Here is a 19,158-nt window from a genome sequence, read left to right as displayed (position 1 = left end):
CATGCCACAGCAGAAATTTGTTGCACAAAAACACGAAGTCACACAAAAGCATGCATAACTACTATATTAAAGATGAACAGACATCTTTTTTCACAGAATTTTGGGTCTTCCTCCAAATTACTATGCTGGTGACACGTATTTTTTTTTTTACTGCCTTGATTTTCGTACGGCTCTCTTGTGTACAATTTGGGGCTAGGTAGCATTTTGGAAAAACTGCTGATAGACTAGGTTTCAGTTGTGGGTGTTTTCCTGGTGTGGGCGTAGCCAATGCATTGGATTGTCGGTCGGTTTCGTGGGATTTGACGCTACCCACACCGCTTTGACCGTCGGGGTCTCTGGACCCGTGCCTCTCTCCTTCTCTCGGTCCCTCCAATTCTTCCCCGACCACAATCCCTGTAGCAAAAACGGAGCACTCTCAAAAAAAACGGAGCACTCTCCATTCACACCATCGCTGCCAGAAATTTTATGGCAGCCGGCAGCCAGAAAGTAGCCGGTGAATGGCGATATGGGGAGCGGCTGCTGCCGGAAAGAGATGAGGCGTCGGTGGCCGGTAGCGGGATGGTCTGCCGCGGCTGGTGTCCGATTTTAGTTCGCCAGATTGTCTCTTGCCTGCTCATGGATTCAGTGGCATATCCAGAACACAAAACGAGCGCCGCATAAGGATGAGGATTGTCCTCGCTGGCCGACGCGCTCGACGGCGCGCACGGAAAGCCGCCGTCCCACCGGAGATCCTCGCCGCCGACCAGAACTGCGTCTCAACATCCTCGGGTGAGCGGCTGGCTGCGGAGAGAGGGGAGGCGGCGGAGGCGGGGGAAACCCTAGGCGGCGCGGTGCCCAAGCGTGTGAGATCGTCATCCATGGCATGTCTGCCCGTCCGCCTCCAGAGGTTTGCCACATGCCCCTGTCCGAGCCTCCTGCCCCGGTTTGCTTACCGCCCTGATCTCTCCTCCGTACTGCGGTGTTTGCGGAAGGTGGCCGGTGATGTCCAGGACCTGTGCGCGGAAGAGGTTGGGCAGGGCGTCGAAAAACGCGATGGCCGGCAGTGTCGGCCGCGCCGTGGCCCCGAGCGGCCGCTGAAGTCGGTGGACGACCCGACGGTGCCCGCCGGCGTGGACTACCTCGAGTTGGTGCTGACTGGGGGAGGTCTTCCATATGAAGTGATGTGATGCTGCCACTCTTGCCGCTGCATCGCTGGGAAGAGTGCCGCTGCTTCGGTGGTATGAGCGCTCGGTGGCCATCACTAGGAGGTGCGCCCAGTGCTGCTCCAACGTGACAAGCCTGCCATCACCATCAGAAAGAGGAGCGCCAGGCTTCGTGCGATCGGTCACAATTAGGATATCTCAGAGGTAATCATTTATTCGTTACAACACCTCCTTCTTTTTATCTATTGAGTTGACTGTTTCCAATTGTCCCACGCCATGTAGTTACTCTCTTTGAAAATACTGCTTTGTTGTTGTGTAGGTACAAAGTTTGTCTGATTCAATGCAGGACTGCAGACCCTCAGATCACCATAAAGATCCCAATCAAGTGAGCCAGTTCTCCATTTGCATTTAGGCGTAGACGTCTTGGAATAAAAAACTGGAGATTCTTTGTATTTAGCATACATGCACATTTCTTTTAGTTTCTGCATTGATGCTACATAAGTATAGAGATTAGAAATAGATTTATGTTCTGTATTGATGCTACATAAACACATTGATGATCAATACATGCCTGCTATATCAGGTGATGCATTATTCAGAATGGCGCAACCCAATCGTCGTCAGCCTATTGTTCAGGTCGTCAGCATCGATGTTACAATGGAAAAGTAAATTCCAGTATGGTATCTGGAAAAATCTGTAATACCGTCAGTCCGTCACTATCTTAGTTTCCAGCATGATCATTGTAGTTGCTTAATATGATTCTGTACTTTTTACATATTCTGGTTACATTTCACGGTGACAAAGGATGTCTCCTTGGAGCTATAATTTCTCTTAGCTTGGATAATAATGAATCAGTCAACTGGTGAATTTCTTACTGTTTTTTACTCTTTAAACTGTTCACTACTACTGGTGAATTTCTTACTGTTTTTAATCTCCAAATTGTTCACTACGGTACTATGTAACTAATGAGGCGTAGGCTGCATTTGAGCTGGTGAGGGGGTTATGGAATGTTAGTCCTCTTGAGTAGACTATTGATATGCCTAGGACTTCTCATATACTACACGACGATTTCTGCACTCCACAAGTATTTTGTTTTATCCGGCCGTTTTATGGTCAAAATAGTGTAGTTTTTGGGTCAATTTGTCCAGGACAGCATCTATGCAGTATTATTCACCAAAGAATTTGGATTAATTTATATGACACTTCGTATGTCAAGCGACCAACTGATGGATCTACCAGAATCTAGGTTCACATGACACACAAAGTAGCTTAGGTTCAGAACCACCCTTATTTCATTTAACTCTAGGAAAAATTCTGTTGGTTGTCGAGCATCACATCATCAGCTAGCACTATCTGATGTATAACAATGTTTCTCAAATTCGGTACGAAATATCGGTTTCCGTTTGGTGTTGTGCATACATGTGTAACAACAAATGTTCTTAACTTTGCAGGGAATGTTTTAAAGCCCAAACTTGACCAGACAGTAAGTTTTAGTTTCCATTACGTTGTTTCCTCCCTCGCTTAGTATTGTAAACACCCATAGCTTGGCACCATTGTATAATTAGAGAGCATTGTGTTCTCCCATTTGTCCTGAGCTTTGCCACTGTCTGAATGTCAAAACCACTAGATATTCCACAAGTAGTGCATTAGTAGATGATATATTGTAAGGTGGAACTCATTAATAGACGATATATTGTAAGGTAGAACTCATAATAGTCTAAGACCATGCTTATTTGGATAGTTGTTATGTAATTGTGGATTATTGTGACTTCAGTGGCTTTATTTCTGTACCTGCATTAAGACAGTCATTTATTATTTACAGTACATTAATACAGTCTTCTGATTTTTTTTTGTATGCAGCTGAAGGAAATATGCAAGGTGGGTGCATACTGGGGTAACGAAGTAAAACTTCACTATGTTGTTTTATTTGGCTCAAATAAGGTAGATGAACTGTTTTCTGTTAACCAACTAGAGTCTACATGACATGATGCATACATAGTTTATCCAGGATGAAAGTCCAACAGTGCATAGTGAATTAGCATTGTTCTCAAGTCTGGACAAGATTATGCTCTGTAGGTACAAGATAAGATCCAGCCTAGGTGGCCTGCATCTCCTTTAGTGGCACCGTGCACATGTATTTGCCATTCAGCCAGTTTCCTTTAATGTTAATAGGAAACTTTACTTTTCTTTTTCCATATCAGCCCATGTTAGCCATCAGAATTAGTTGATGTTTCCTATAGAGATGATTGAGATACTCATCTTTCTGAATATGTTAGCCATTTTGATTAACCTATGTACATTGGTCTGCTTCCGAGTTACCTATGTACATTGGTTCTAAGTTAATAGAAATTGAAGAATAATGTTTAGTACCCTGTGTAAATAAACCTATCTAAAGATATGGAGGAAAATTGTGGTGCTATTCAATTCAACAAATTAACATATCCTAGAGAGATAAATCTTGAAGCTCTTATGTTAAAAATCATACCTGATTTGACGCTTTATGTACATCATGGATGCAAAGAAGATGATTTTAAGGAACATTTAACTTTGTTTTCCTTTCTGTTGTACTTTCTAATACTATTGGTCTTTTATAAAGCCTGGTTGAGCACTTGAGCTTCTTGATAGAAATAGCATTATGGTATTGTACATAGCCACCAATTTTTCTACCATTAGTGTTTACAGTCATAACAGATACTTGGATAACCACATTATCAAAATCATGATCGATTGAATTTGCGGCATGCTACTTACGCTCGCGGCTTCAGAAGTTCTGACGGATCATTGTGGTGACATCTTTCTTAGTTAAGCACTCTGATCCTTCAACTGCCTCTTGCCATCAAGCATACAAGATCTTTATTGAATATAAGCCTGAGGTGTAACTCAACTTTTGTGTAAATTGATGCTCTAGAGTTCTCCATTTTGGGCTTATTTGTTTGTTTACCATGAAAATAGGTTCTGTAAATTTACTTTGATAATAATGTATATTTGCATAACTTTGAAGAGAGGTAGTGTTTTTTTGAAAGAAATATTTACTTCTTCGTTTGAACCCACAAGACATATAAGGAGATCTCGAAAATATTGAATATCACAAGAACCATGAGTTTCTGTTGTTTTGAAATCTTAAATTTATCGAACAGTTAAACTGAAGTTCTACCTAACTTATAATTGTGTGAGTTTCTTTTGAGAGAAACAAGAGAGCTATATTTGAAACCTGTGATCATGTTCTCTTGAACTAAGGGAACCGAGAGCTGGCAACTTATATTCAAGCTTATTATTTTTATTATTAGTGCCAACTTACTCTTATTACTATATGCAGATCAATTCTTGCTTCCAGGTTGCCAACTTACTCTTATTACTAAATGCAGATCAATTCTTGCTTCCAGGTTCAGTCAAGTGATCTAACGAACCAAGAGACCGATGCAACAGAGCAACCAATTGAAACCACACCTTTCACTGACAGCTCCGTCACATGAAAATATTTTCTTCTTCTTTGGCACGGAGTTATTTTTATTCCTCTTTGCATGGAGATCTCTGTTTCTACTGTTTTTACAAATATTTTGTATGGAGAGCACACAGGACTCCCATTGATGAGTTCATATTTTGCCAAAGGTGATCCCAGGTTAGTTTCTTTTATATCCAGTCCAGCACCAAGAGTGGCATGCTTGGAAACCTGAACACAAGATATTACAAGTTATTCTTACTCCCCCAAGTCCTAAATTCTCTGTTCTAACTGAATCTTAATGCAAATAATTGAAAGAAATTCTGGCTTTACATGCTCTGGTTGTCTTAGTCTTGACGGATACCTAATTTCTTCATCTGCATTTATGCAGTATTACAGTGCACATACTCGAGCAAAAAAATCTGAGTTGTATCTTCAAAATCTATGTGGCCAACAACTGTAAATGTGATTATTTTGTACGTTTAATACTTCTGGCTGAATATTTGACTATTTTAGTAAATACCTCCTGGGTTACCATATGTTTCAGCATTTATCATTCATGCCATCGATAGGTCGTTGTTGCTAAATACCTAAAGAGGCACACAATTTTTTGCAGGGATCTTACCTATGCACTACTTGTGAGCAAATATTTAGTTGGCCAGTTTTCTTCATTATTTGAGGTATGTATTGTGTATTTGTGTCAGGCAAATGCAAACTAAGCTTCATGCATATTTTGATAATATCAAATAGTTGCTAAATATTTTTTGCATTGAAATTTAATAGAATAGTTATCTTCAAGGTTGTCCTCTAATATTACAAATACTTAGCAATATGGCGGCATGGCTACTGAATATTTACAAGCTTTTTAGGTGCTAGCTATGAAGGCACGTCTTGAGAAAAAAGGTCCACAGAATCAATATTCAGAAAGATGAATATGCAACCTACTTTTTTCCTCTTGATAACAAAATAATTTTGGCTTGGGGCCAGTTTTGTCAGTATAAATAGTATGAAACTGGCTACCATTGAAATACAACAATATATCTGCAACTGTGACATCAGAATGCCATATTTGCAATACTCATATTTAAAATTGAGTTGTGTAGATTGATAATCGTTCAAATAATGCCTAGCTAAATCTATTCCCCACAGAATTAGTAGATTTGTGTGTTCCATTGTATAGAGTATATACTTAGTGTAATATACATGCCACTCCATGTAGATATGAATTGATTTACCTCTTGACGGGCTCTTTCTCGCATAGTTTGTCTTCATGTAACTAGATCTTAATCTGAGCAACCGTTGTGTTTGGGAATCGTATCCGTCCTCCTTTTTGTTTGATTAAACTGATATATACTGCTGATTTTCAGCACTTCCTTTGGTGTATGCCATCTTACGAGAAAAAAATCCAGTTCTCACTAGCATTTGAACTTCATTTGTGTGGTTTGTAAAAAAACATCAGTGCACATCTGGTTCACTTACTCATGTTTGGTTCTCTTCTGACAACGTCCAAGACATACATTCAATCGTGGGAGGTATGGAAGCGACCTCAAAAAAGACGTACAATCTTTGTGTGAGGCCACAGACACAAATAGTACTCTGCTTTATAATGCAACTAGGGAATTATAACGACTGGTCCCTTTAGTCAATCTTATATTTTGAAAGAACTCCAGATTGCCCTGAATAATGTATTTGCATCATCAGATTATCTCAGTTGTCCATGTAAAGTTGTAAAATACACTAGCAAACATGCCCTGCCATGTAATTATCGCTTTTAAAGAGCAAAACAACTCAGTTGAGCAGATTTCTACAACCTATTCAAATTGAGAGTGCGGAGTTCAAAAAATGCATGTGCGATATTTCTGTACAAGAGAAGATTATAAATCTCTTTACAGAGCAAAAGAGCAGCAACATATTTTATTCTTCAACTCATGGCTACCACAAGGGCGCGGCGTGCCCGCCGCGCCAGTATTCTGCTAGTTTCATAACGGATGCTGAAGAACATAAAAACTCACAAAACCCTTGATCACGAACGAATTGGCTTCACACGAGTTCACGAACCGACCTTTCCGCTGTCACTGACGACTCGGGCCCACAACGGCGTTTTCGGATACAGCGCGCCGCCGAATCCCGTTCCGTATCTTCTAGAAAGAGCGAACCGCAACGGCCACAAGGGGCCCCACAACAACCACGCACCAATTCTTCCCCTCTCTCCATCCCGCCGCTCGCTCTCGCCGTCGCCCGCTAGGTGTTCGGCGCAATGCTGCACGCCGCGCCGCCGCTGGAGGTGGGCGGAGCGGGCGCCGCGCACACCCGCTGCCTCCTCCGCGACCGCGGAGGGCATGGCGCCGTTCCCGCCGACCCCCTCCCGCTCTACGGCGACGACGCGGCCACGACTAAGTTCCTGCTCGAGCGGGTATTGCGGGGGAGCAGCATCGCGCCCTACCTGCCCTCCTCCGCCTCCTCCGCTTCCTCCTCTACGGCAGCAGCGGACGCCGACCCGGCGGAGCGCGAGGACGAGGACCCCGAGGACCACCGTTGCCTCCTCCGAGACCTCGGAGGGCATGGCGCCACTCCCGCCGACCCCTTCCCGCGCTACGGCGACGACGCAGCGACGACCAAGTTCCTGCTGGAGCGGGTACTGCGGGGGAGCAGCATCGCGCCCTACCTGCCCTCCTCCGCCTCCTCCGCGTCCTCCTCCACGGCAGCAGTGGACGCCGACCCGGCGGAGCGCGAGGACGAGGACCCCGGGGAGCCCGCCTCGGGCCTCGTCCCGAGCGCCCGGGTTCGCGGCGACGGCACCACCGACGCCAGCGGCGCAGGCGCAGCGCCGGAAACCGCGCTCCAACGCCCCCTCGAATCCGCGGCGTCTGCCCCAGCCAGCTGTCTACCCGCACTTCTAGGACCGGAGGGTCGGATCCTCATCGTCGCAAATCGTCTTCCCGTGACGGTAAAGCGCCTCGTAGACGGCTGGGACTACTCTGACAGTTCGGGTGGTCTCGTCAGCGCTCTACGAGGTATGATCCCTGTCCCTGATCGAGGACTCCCCAAATCTTTGGCTGGCAACATGATGCGATGTATGACAACGGAACGCGTACTTTCCATTAACTAGCTAGACTGCACAGGTAAATTACTGGCAACAGTTTCAGATACGAAGTCAGGAAGTGTTCCTGAAATTCTTGCGTGGCTGTGAAGTGTGAACTTGCACTATGTAGGCTACTTGGGCAATAGATTTGCAGGTCGATGGCATTTGCTTGTGCTTCGTTCGTGAGACCACAGCCAGAGCAACGTACATGCCTTTATGCACTTCATCTATTTCAAGCTGGTACAGATACAGATGAGTGATAATATCCGTAGGCCTTGGGCACTGTAGTAAAACCAATCTAGTTTCGTCTAGTCTGCCATTCTCCATAGGTGTTTTGCCTGTTTGCATTTAAAAAAAAAATCAGAGGCCACCATCTTCAGTCAATTCTAATGCATACCTGGCAAATTTGTGTTCAGTTATATTCCTCTCTGAGCCAATTTTGTTCTGGAGGTGATGTTCTGAATTATGATGCCACAGGTGTGACCGGGGTGAAAATGACATGGGTCGGCTGGCCTGGTGTATCCATCCCCGACAAGGAGGAGCAAACAATCGTCATGAATAAACTCATGACCTTGGTTGGTTAAATCTGGCACATTATTGTCATTAACATCTTTTTATGTGTAAATTGTCACGTGGTTCTCATCTGACTTTGACAGAGGTGCTTTCCTATCTTCATGGATCAAGAGCTGGTGGACCAATACTACAGCGGGTACTGTAATAATATTCTGTGGCCACTATTTCATTACATGGGGCTGCCACAGGATTACAGGTTCAACAAGACAAAAGACTACAAGTCACAGCTCAAAGCTTATGAGAAAGCCAACCAGATGTTCGCGGATGTTGTGTGCCAAATCTATGAGAAAGGAGACATCGTATGGTGCCATGACTATCACTTGATGCTCCTCCCCTCGCTATTGAAGAAGCATGACATCAACATGAAGGTGGGATGGTTCCTTCACACGCCGTTCCCCTCATCTGAAATTTATCGAGCACTACCGAACCGCATGGACCTGTTGAAGGCAGTGCTGAAGTCTGACTTGGTCGGGTGAGTTCTTCCTCCTCTAAAACTTGTCTTTTCATGTCACATGTTTGGAGGCTCCTGAATTAACTATCTATTATATACGAGGGTTTGTTTACATAAGTAGATGCAAGAGCCCTAGCTTGAGTTTTGGCTTATGTTAAAGCCAACGAGATGTTCTGAATTGTGATGCTTTATGTTGGATTTCTTTTCTGCTACTTTCCCCACTGTTTCCGCAATGGTGACTAGGCAGAGTTCCTCCCATACCAATGCGCCAATTTCAGACGTGTTCTCTGCCCAGTTGTAGCAATCCCTGTTGTCAGAAACATTTGCTGATCTTGCAAGGTTGTTTCTGTCTATCGCTCGCACCCAGATCTCCACTTGAGTCTTAAATTTCATCCTCCACTATAGGCAGGTTCTGTGGTGGCACATTAGCAGCTCTCTTGTTCTCAAGTTTTGAACTCAGGCCTTTTACAAAATATGTAACCATCCTGTGTTGCTGACATGCCTATCTTATTTCAACTCCACCAGATCAATGGGTCATAGTAAGTGCAGCTGGCTGGCATACTCCTGGACAGTTTTCATCCCTCTTTTAGTGCATCTACCTTGCTCTGAACATTTTCCATTATCATCATATTGCCTTCCCGAAAGTACATATTCTCAATGTTTTCCATATCACTGCTGCATTCACTATCCTGGCAGTAGCTGGAGAAACAGAGGTCATCAACCATGCCGCTATCCCTGAATTAGTGGGGTTCCACGTCCTCCATTCTATGCCATTCTTCTTTGCAGGTTCAGTACATGTATCCGCAAGTAGTGCTCCTCTCCTTTTGTCCCTAGGATTAGTCTGGCCATCCTGGAGCAACTCAGGCAATTTCCCCCCCTCTAGCTTCACCTCATTTGGCATTGGCTACAGTTCCAGTTCTGATACTTCCATGCCCCTAAGTGACCAATGAGGAGTCTCAGCACTCTGCTTCTTCTGTGCTGCTTGCCTCAGTGGCAGTTTTTCTGCTTGCTTTCTTTATTTCCTCCATCTTCTTTGTACTCATCTGTTCTAATAGAGCGTTTCTGCACATATCATAAAGCATGTGTATCTGCTACAACTGCGACAAGTCTTTACAACTCAAATCTGGCAACATCCAACACTCCCTCCACTAGCATAGTCTTCACATAAAGGATTGCATGCACATCAGCAGTTCAGCACCCACACGAACAGCACTGGATTAGCCCAAATACACAACGACCCAAGGCAGCAGAGGAAACACAGCCTGTGCTGTCTGGGTTCTGGGGAACCATCAGCTCCTTCCTAGTAGCCCAGCTTCCACATAAATCCAGCCACATGGCAGTGGAGTTTCCTACTCCTGCCATCAAGCCGGCAGTTGATGCCCTCCCAAGAATGAGGTTGTTATTTTTCGCTTCTAGGATGATGCAGGGAGCCAAGGGAGGGGCATGAATGCAACACAGCTACCATGAATATAAACGGTGATGGCTAAGGGTGGGCTAGGATTTAAACCATAGTGCCGATACAATATAATCTTTTGGGAAATTTCTCCGTGTCTCTCCACCTGGTTGAACATAAGCCCCCCCATTACAAAAATGCATGTTTTTTAATGTAGCAGTGGTTTGGAATCAATAGGTGTGCATTGGTCCGCATTAAATTATTTTTTCCTCTAGTTGATATTGTCTCTTATCTTCTTTTCCAGTTTGAATATTGAGCTGGTCATAACGTAGATGATTCCTTTTTTTTTTCAGTTTTCATACGTATGATTATGCAAGGCACTTTGTGAGTGCTTGCACCAGCCTTCTTGGACTTGAGAGTTACCTAGAAGGTGTTGAGGTCGAAGGGAGGGTTGTGAAGGTCGAAGCTGTATGTATGAGAACTTCTAATTTATATTTGTATCTTATCTGAAACTTTCAAAATGATTTCCAATATCAATATTAAATGATTTTGATTTTCTACTCTCACACTCAAAGCTTACTACCTTTTTCATCATGATATCTAAACCTCATCAACATTCAGAACATTTGAAATTATCTGTTTGCGCATGCAAGAAAATGATTATTTGTTACTCACTTTGCTTAAATACCCAGTTTCCAATCGGGATTGACTTTAGTAAATTCAAAGACACTTTGGAGCGTCCAGACGTCAAAGCAAAAATAGCTGATTTCAAAAGCATTTTTGCTGGTCGACAGGTACAAAGATAAGTCATATACTTCCAAGTTATTGTTTTTGAGGCTCTGTGTAACAGAATCTGTAAAAAAGTCCACTGCAATGCAACAAAACGTGTGTGTATCACCTCAGTTCATTTAGCACATTTCCCTTATCTCTTTGAGTTTGTTTGGTGAATCATGTACACTTCTTGATAATCAACAATTTCCTTTATTTTGATTGGTTGTTGCTTGCTAATGTGATAGGTCATGCTTGGCGTTGACCGTTTTGACATGATTAAAGGATTACTGCAAAAGGTGCTGGCCTTTGAGAAATATCTTGAGGAAAACACTGGTATGAATGAAAAGGTGGTTCTACTGCAGATTGCAGTGCCTACCAGAAGTGACGTACCTGAATGTAAGATCCATTTCATTGGTGTTTACAATTTTTTAGTCTCTTGCACAAATAACTCATATGATTGGCATGCAGAATGATTGAGTTTACGATTGTTCTCGGTACAGTGTGTTGTTATGCTTCCAGAAATAATCTAGCTTGTAGTAACTGAAGTAATGTAACTCCAAACATTTGTTGCTGACACTTCTTGCGGATGAAATACAAGATCTGGTAATTCTTGAAGTGTCATGTCCGAAACAGAAACTTCTGCAAGATTGGGTTTCTTAGAATCTTAGGAAGAATTGTTTATAGAAATCATTGGAGATATTTATTATTCAGTAACAGGTAATTATATAAAAATAATATTGCTTCGATTAAGAATCTCAATTCTCAAGATAGTAGGCTTATATGCATTATAACTTCATTTCTTACTTATGGAAATATTTCTGTTCTCTTATTTTTAGACGAATAGTCTAATACCGCTTGGATAGTCGGATATTCTGGAATTTTGCATCCACAACTGGAGATTGTGGTCATTAACTATTGTTTAGTGAAATTACACCACCTTGGTATTTCAAAAAATATAAGGCACTGGAGGGATATGATGGTCTCTATAGGTACTCCCTCCGGTCAGATAAAATTGACGCAAAGTGTGAATAGAGAACAGCTTATGTATTTACTATGTCTGCGTCGATTAAACACAATCAGAGGGAGTAGTTCTTAGGTGTAACAATTAACCTTCAGGAGATTATTACAAGGTATCGTTTCTACGGAAACACTCGTGGCATTCAGTAGTTCATCCTAAATGGGATTATGTATTTAGTGAAAGTAATACATATGCTAATGTTTGAAAAAAATTCTAGCGATAATACTTTTTTTTCTGGGCCACACAACCAGGCATGCTTAACCTTAATGATTGTTTCACGTTTGTTAATGTTTTATTTAATCCATGAATAGATCGAAGGCTAGCAAGTCAAGTGCACGAATTGGTTGCACGTGTAAATGGTCGATTTGGAACGATAAGAACCACTCCTATTCACCATCTGGTTTGTCCCCCTCCCCCTACATGCACAAATTTAATATTTGCTTTATTTGGGACCAGTCTAGAGACTCTAGACTAGTACTATGCATGTTTGTGTCAAAATACATCTGAATCATCACTACTACAATAAATATGTTAATTTTGAGCATTTTGTGTATTGCGGTTTGAGAGAGAAATACAAGTAATTTTTTTGTGGATGTTTTTATCTTACAGGACCAAACTGTTGATTTTCCTGATCTGTGCGCTCTTTATGCAGTCACTGGTGATTCTCCCAACCCTTTTCATAAATAAATGCATAGCCTTCAACAGCTTGTTGTCATTATTTCCTCAAATCTGTCACATGTGCTTTCACTTATTATTATGTTCTACTACTAGTGAGTAACTGAGCATGTTTTATTTTTTTACTTGGTGTTGCTCAGATGTGGCTCTGGTAACGTCACTGAGAGATGGTATGAACCTTGTAAGCTATGAATACGTTGCCTGTCAAGAATCAAATAAAGGTGTTCTGATATTGAGCGAGGTAAGTAGATTTCAATCTGCCTAATATTTGTAGGTACCTCCTGGTACTGATGTGGTTAGTTTACATTTGCATGTTATGTATTTCCCCATTTCTTGTTAAATGTATTCAATGGTACATGCCTTGCTGTTATCCTATTTTCAGTTTGCTGGAGCAGCACAGTCTCTTGGGGCTGGTGCTATTATTGTAAACCCGTGGGATACTGCAGAGGTTGCAAACTCCATAAAAGCTGCTTTGGCTATGCCAGCTCATGATAGAGAGGAACGGCATAGGCATAATTATAAACTTGTTTCAGCATACAGTGCACAAAACTGGGCTGAAGACTATGTCAGGTGAGGGGCTCATGCCAATTTAGCGTGGAGTTTGGAAGACTAGTATTTATCAGCTGACTGGATTTCTTCTTGACATACACAATTTTTTCTTACTAATATTGGGATCTAACAGTCATAATATTTCTTTTCCTGCAGCGAGCTACATAAAACAGCTACTAAAGCTCCAGTACATACAAAACAACCTATTGTTGTGCTCCCAATTGAAGAAATAACTTCACGATACGCACAATCCAGAAGTCGTTTGCTCATATTGGTAAGATTGCAGAATTTCTTGCTGCTTACTTGGTCGCCATTGTTTTTTCAGAAAATTTTCTGATACTGACAAAACCATCATCTTTAATTAATACTAATAATTGGATGATTACATTATGCCTTATTTAGGTAGAGTATAGCTGTGTTTGCATCTGGTGTATTTGACGCTCACTCTTGAACTTGTCGTTTTGCAACTTGGGGTTATTATTGAATAAAATCAAGACATGGCGAGCCAACCTACTTAATTTTTGGGTTCAAACTTAAGCTGAAGCCCCACTTTTAGACATTATTCAAGATAATAGCGGGCAACTCACTGCAAATAAAGTCTTCCGAGTTTTATAGATTGTTTTGGCTGGACATCCTCATTTTCTTTCATTTCAATAAGAAATGTTATAATATGTGAAGCTAGATTCACATAATCACAATACAATTTCCTTCAGGAAATAAAATCTTACAAATCGTGTAGTGATATCTTCCTTGTGAATAAAGGAGGAAGATGTAACTGATCTTAGATGCCTTCTCACTTTTGTGATGATTTTCCTCACATTATGATTTATGTGTGTTCTGTCATCTAATAACTTTTGGTGCACTTTGGTGGAACATTTACTCCACAGAGCAGCTAACAACTGTGTTTCTATACAGGGTTTTCATGAAACGTTGACTGAACAGGTCCAATCCTTTGAGATAGGGGCTTCTGACCAAACCGCAAGCATGAAACTGAAGTTGAACCCTGAGTTTAAGGGACCTCTGAAAACCCTTTGTGACGATAAGGATACGACTGTAATTGTTGTCAGTGGTTATGGCAGAATTATTCTCGAGAAAGTAATCTCTTAATGATTCTCATTTTCTGCTTGCATTATTTATATATAGTCAAATCTCTCGCTGAAAATCACATAACCATTTCCTGCATGTAGAACTTCGGAGAGTTCGAAATGTGGTTGGCGGCAGAGAACGGGATGTTTTTACGGCGAACCACTGGAGAATGGATGACCACAGCAACTGAACATCTTGAAATTGGTTGCTCTGACAGTGTAAAGGTGCGTGTACACGGTGAAGTGTGTTCTGTTGTTGCAATTTCGTGTTTACTCTTCTGACTTATGCTAATATTTTCCAGAAAGTTATTGAATACTTCACTAGAAGAACCCCAAATTCTTACCTAGAACAGCGTGGAAAATCATTTGTATGGAACTATAAATACTCAGGTAAATATTCAACTTACATTCATGGTACCAGTATCGACACAAACCAAAAGGTTTATGTTTCTATGTTTCATGCAAATGTTCCGCAGATGATGATTTTGGAAGAAACCAGGCAAAGGATATGTTACAACACTTGGGGTCGTATTCATCATCAAATCGAAGTGCTGATATTGTTCAAGGCAGACGCTCAATTGAGGTGCGCCCTGTGGGAGTCACCAAGGTCAGCTCTTTTATAGTTCTGTAATCGATACAGAAATGTTTCAGTGGTTATGCAAGCAAAATAAGATAGAAAGGTGGAACATAATGGTCGTTAGCTATATTTTTTGAACTGATCCATCCTTTACTTAAATAGAAGATGGAACATATTGGTTGTTGGCTGCGTGCCTGCGTTCTATAAACTGATTCATCTTTTTGTCCAGGGTAATGCTGTTAATGAAATCATTAAAGAGTTAGGTCGCAGAAGAAAGTCAAAAAACATAACCACTCCAATCGACTTTGTCTTGTGCATAGGTCACTTCCTTGCAAAGGTAATTACTGAATTTTCTCCACTGTGTTGTTATTTATGTTACTTTAGTTGAACAAACCGAGACAGGACAAACAGTTAATATGAATAATGATGTTTGGGGTCAAGGGAGTCCTTAAAAAAATTATAAGGCATGAAACCTATTATATCATTTTCACCGTATTTTTCTTCTATGTACTGCATCAAAGAAGAGATCACCCAGTATATAATGAGAAAACAGACACAATATTTTTGAAACAGAGAGCACAAAGGTTCAACTTGATGAAAAAACTGTTTCTCCCTTTCTGTTATATATATAGAAGTTCAGATCCTTCCAGAAAAACATAAAATCAAAATTGTCACGTCACAATGATATACCCAAAGCTCCAGTGATGCATTCAATATTCATAGAGACCACTATTGTGGATATTCGTAGTTAGAAAATGTAATTGTTAGAGGTGAAATCAACTTCCAATGATGTCGTCATATATATGCATTTTCTTTCACATGTTTGGCATGTTCCTAAGTCGAGAAATATATGATCAGCAGTTTAGGATTTTATGCATTTTATATGAAGCTTAGATTGTATGGTCTAGCACATTAGCCTATGAAGTCATTGTGAATGCTCAAGCACCATGTTGAATGGTATTACAACATTTTTCAGGATGAAGACGTCTATACCCTACCCTACTTTATTCAACGTGAATCGGAGGCAAAGGCGGGGCAAGAAGATTGCACCAGCATCATGTTCGACGGCCTCAAGGCTGAGAACTACTTCTCGTGTACTGTTGGCAGGGAATGCTCTCGAGCAAAGTACAAGCTTGAGGGCACGAGTGATGTTGTCACCATGCTCCGTGGTCTTGCAAATCCTGAGGCTTCCCTGGACATAGTAGACGATGATGGCTCGCAGTTGTAGAGTGGCCAGGGAGGTGCCCCTTTCAAATACGTATACATGTGCCAAATCCTAGGCTAAGCAAAAAAAGAATAGGAAAAACTGTACATATAGTTGAAGAGGTTGGAAAATATTCATCACTTCGCGGCTGATTTACAACCGCACAAGTTTTTGTCGATGCACTTGATGCTGTAAAACCATTAAATTGCTGTTACCGAAGTTATAATTCTTTTGTAGGTTTTATTCAAATCAAAATTTTCTTTCTATGGTGCTTTGTTAATTAACTGTCCACTCGTGTTGGCATGTTTCTGTCTTGCAAATTCAGTGAAAACCACATGTGGGTGTATCTTTGCAAGCCCATTTGTCTATGCATCTTTGCATCAATATCAATTTAGGCATGTTCTTCTGCCCTTTATGTCTGGCCTGTCAAGTTGGTATGCAAGGAGTGGAGTTTAGTTTGGAGCAGATTAACCTATCCTTTTTTGTTTTACAAGTTGAACAACTGAACAATGTGTTATGACCTTGTCCATGTGGTGCTTCTGCTCTTTATCGAAAATATGTTGTGATTCTGCAGTCACTATTTGGCTTATTTGCTCACGTTCACCACATTACAGCCGAAGAAAAGTCACTGGAAGTGGAGTTTAGTTTGTAGCAGATTAACCTTTCCTTTTTGTTTTACAAGTTGAACACCTGAACAATGTGTTACGATCTTGTCCATGTTGTTCTGCTGCTCTTTATCGAAAATATGTTGTGATGCTGCAGCCGCAATTTGGTTTATTTGCTCACATTCACCACATTACAGCCGAAGAAAAGATTTGTACCATTGTGTTAGTATGTATATGATCTGACCACCGAGTGATTAAAAATATAGATCTTGTACGGCTCTCAAATCAACGTGTACAATATCAAATACATATAATATGAAAGTATATTCATAATGAATCTAGTAAAAACTTTACAAAGTTTAACTGACCAAGACTAGTACTACTATGTATTAGCAAAGAGTTAACTAAAAAAATCGCCGTAGAGCTGCAGATGAGATGAGAAGCCATGTAGATCAAACTTGAATTATAAACCTTCAATCAACCGGGAAAACCCACGCAGGAAACCGGTAGCTCCACGGCAGTGAAGCCGACAGCGCCGCAGGCTCCGGCAGCAACGGTCGCGTGATCGTCCCGTCTCTCATGTTGTAGACGCCGGAGTCGCCGAGTGGATCTTCTGGTTTCCACGGGCCCATCTGATGCACGAAGTAGATGCAGTCTTCCCTCGCTCCATGGCGTGCTGGAGGCGCACTCTTGGAGCATGGCGGGGACACGAAGAGAGCCTGGCCGTCAAGGTCCTGCAGCTTGCTCCATCGGCCATTGCGCTGCCACGGGCGGTAGCTGCGGTCCATCTCAAAGACCTCGAACCGGCGATTCCGCTTAGCTTCGTATCCATCGGGATCACGGAATTGAAATATCGAGTACGGGGAGCTAGAGCTCAGCAGAGGCTTGCGAGTCCACCGCCTCACCATGAGCAGCTTGCCGTTGGACACGACTAGATACCGCCCGGCAACCATGTGGCCAAACGGCCATGGATCTTCCTGCAGATGAGGCTCCTGATCCATCTTGATCTTGTCGGATGACCCTCCGCGTATGACCTCGAAGCCGGGTGGCGATTCCGGCAGCTCGTTGATGCGGCCTTTGTTGAGGTCGAGGGCGCAGAGTGTCTCGTTGCGCTTGGACAGAGCGTAGATCCGCCCTTGGAAAAACTTGATGTCGGCGATGCAGAAGTCGAAGTAGTCGTCCAGCGCCAGGCACGCGTTGGTCTCGCCGGCCGGCCGGCACGTCGAGATGATGACCTTTTCGCTGTCGATCACGACGGCGATGAGGCGGCAGCCTTCTTCCAGCTCTGCCGAGGACGTGGACACCGCGACCTTGGTGATTGGCTGAAGCAGGTCGCGGGGGTTCACCTTGCGAGCGCGGAGGAGTGCGGCTAGCTCTGGGAGAGGGGTTGCCGCCGCGGCGCCGGAGAAGGCGTCCACCAGGGAGCACCGGCCGTCGTCGTGCGCGACGAAGAGCATGTTATCGCCGGCGCTGTAGCACACGGCGTCGTCGGGGATGTTCCCGCGGTGCGCGGCGTTGTTTGCAACGTCTAGGAGGGTGCCGTCGCCGAACACGAGCCAGGGGAGGTGGAGGTGCGACGGCGGGAGCCCGGTTGCGCCCGAGCGCCACGGGCGGCACACGGCGCGGAGGCGGACGCGGTCGGCGAGAGATGGGAGGAGGCGAAGGACGGCACCCAGCAGTTCCGGCGGCAGGTCCGGCCATGCAGACTGGCCCTCACTTTTCGAAGCCGCCATCACGGGAAATCTGACCTGATGATCCTCCGACGGTAACGCGTATATATCCATGATATGCGCAACAGATTTATCTTAGTATGTCTCGCACGGGGACGCGGCTTGCCTGTTGCCTCTTGGTGCGACGATCCGTGCGACCTTCCCTTCGTTCAGCATCGTGCGGTTGCTCTTAGTTTTTCCATCCCGCGAGATAGTTTTTTCCGTATTTACTCCGTATATATGTCCTCTCGATCGATCCGACAGATATCCAAACAGAAAGAACGGAGATAGAAGAGAGAGCACGAGCGTCGCTCCGATCTCCATCTCCCGCTCGTCCCCGTCTATTTCTTTCTCCTTGAGTCGGCGTCTCTGTGGAGTGCAAATGTCGTCATCTTCCTCTTCGTGAGTCGTGACCCCTGGGTGTGGCAAGACTCCGTCTCTGTGTACGCATGTGTTGCCATCATGAGGAGAGGTGCGGCTGCTGGAAGGGCGGCTGTCGCGAGTCGGAGGTGGCATCTGATGGAAGCATATGTTGTGCTTGTGGCCTTGTGGGGTGGTAGCACGGAGCGCGACGGAGATAGACCAGACCTGGAGGACGTAGCCATGGCGGCGGGTGTTTCTGGAATATGAGGGCGGAGTCGCGACTCGCGGCTGTTCCTCCGCTGCAGCGGCCTCCCAACCGAGTCAGCTGGGCTAGAGCATTTGGACCACTGTACATCATTGTGGCCGCCGCCATACGGTGCTACCGATTCCGTGTCCACGGCTCCATGCTGCCATCCCCCATGACCGCAACCGATTCTTCGTGTTCGGCTCCGCCATGGATCTAGATCATGTATGACGTCTCGACACTGACATGCTTCTTGCGGCCTTGAGGTTGCGCCGTGC

General features: G+C 43.6%; 2 protein-coding genes across 3 annotated transcripts; one reads left to right on the top strand and one right to left on the bottom strand.

The window, feature by feature from the left end:
• The first annotated feature begins 6,763 nt into the window (after nucleotides 1-6,763).
• On the top strand, nucleotides 6,764-16,225 carry LOC127325742 (probable alpha,alpha-trehalose-phosphate synthase [UDP-forming] 2). 2 transcript variants are annotated; one of them, XM_051352567.2, is made up of 17 exons: nucleotides 6,764-7,595; nucleotides 8,141-8,238; nucleotides 8,320-8,708; nucleotides 10,434-10,548; nucleotides 10,773-10,874; nucleotides 11,097-11,247; nucleotides 12,181-12,269; nucleotides 12,479-12,527; nucleotides 12,685-12,785; nucleotides 12,927-13,114; nucleotides 13,250-13,367; nucleotides 14,009-14,188; nucleotides 14,281-14,403; nucleotides 14,481-14,568; nucleotides 14,655-14,761; nucleotides 14,985-15,092; nucleotides 15,732-16,225. In XM_051352567.2, the coding sequence occupies exons 1-17, from the start codon at nucleotides 6,839-6,841 to the stop codon at nucleotides 15,981-15,983; spliced, it is 3,015 nt and encodes a 1,004-aa protein (XP_051208527.1). In that variant the 5' UTR covers nucleotides 6,764-6,838; the 3' UTR covers nucleotides 15,984-16,225. The 2 variants fall into 2 exon arrangements, with proteins under 2 accessions (XP_051208527.1, XP_051208526.1); XM_051352566.2 differs by having other exon boundaries at nucleotides 14,655-14,785.
• Nucleotides 16,226-17,029: 804 nt separating this feature from the next.
• LOC127325768 (uncharacterized) lies at nucleotides 17,030-18,297 on the bottom strand. The gene has a single exon (XM_051352591.2). It carries the CDS (start codon nucleotides 18,295-18,297, stop codon nucleotides 17,038-17,040), a length of 1,260 nt encoding a protein of 419 aa, XP_051208551.1. The 3' UTR covers nucleotides 17,030-17,037.
• Nucleotides 18,298-19,158: the final 861 nt, after the last annotated feature.

This window comes from Lolium perenne, chromosome 1, assembly GCF_019359855.2.
Source record: "Lolium perenne isolate Kyuss_39 chromosome 1, Kyuss_2.0, whole genome shotgun sequence".
NCBI classification, from domain to species: Eukaryota; Viridiplantae; Streptophyta; class Magnoliopsida; order Poales; family Poaceae; genus Lolium; species Lolium perenne.
This window is presented reverse-complemented; position numbering and strand designations above follow the sequence as displayed.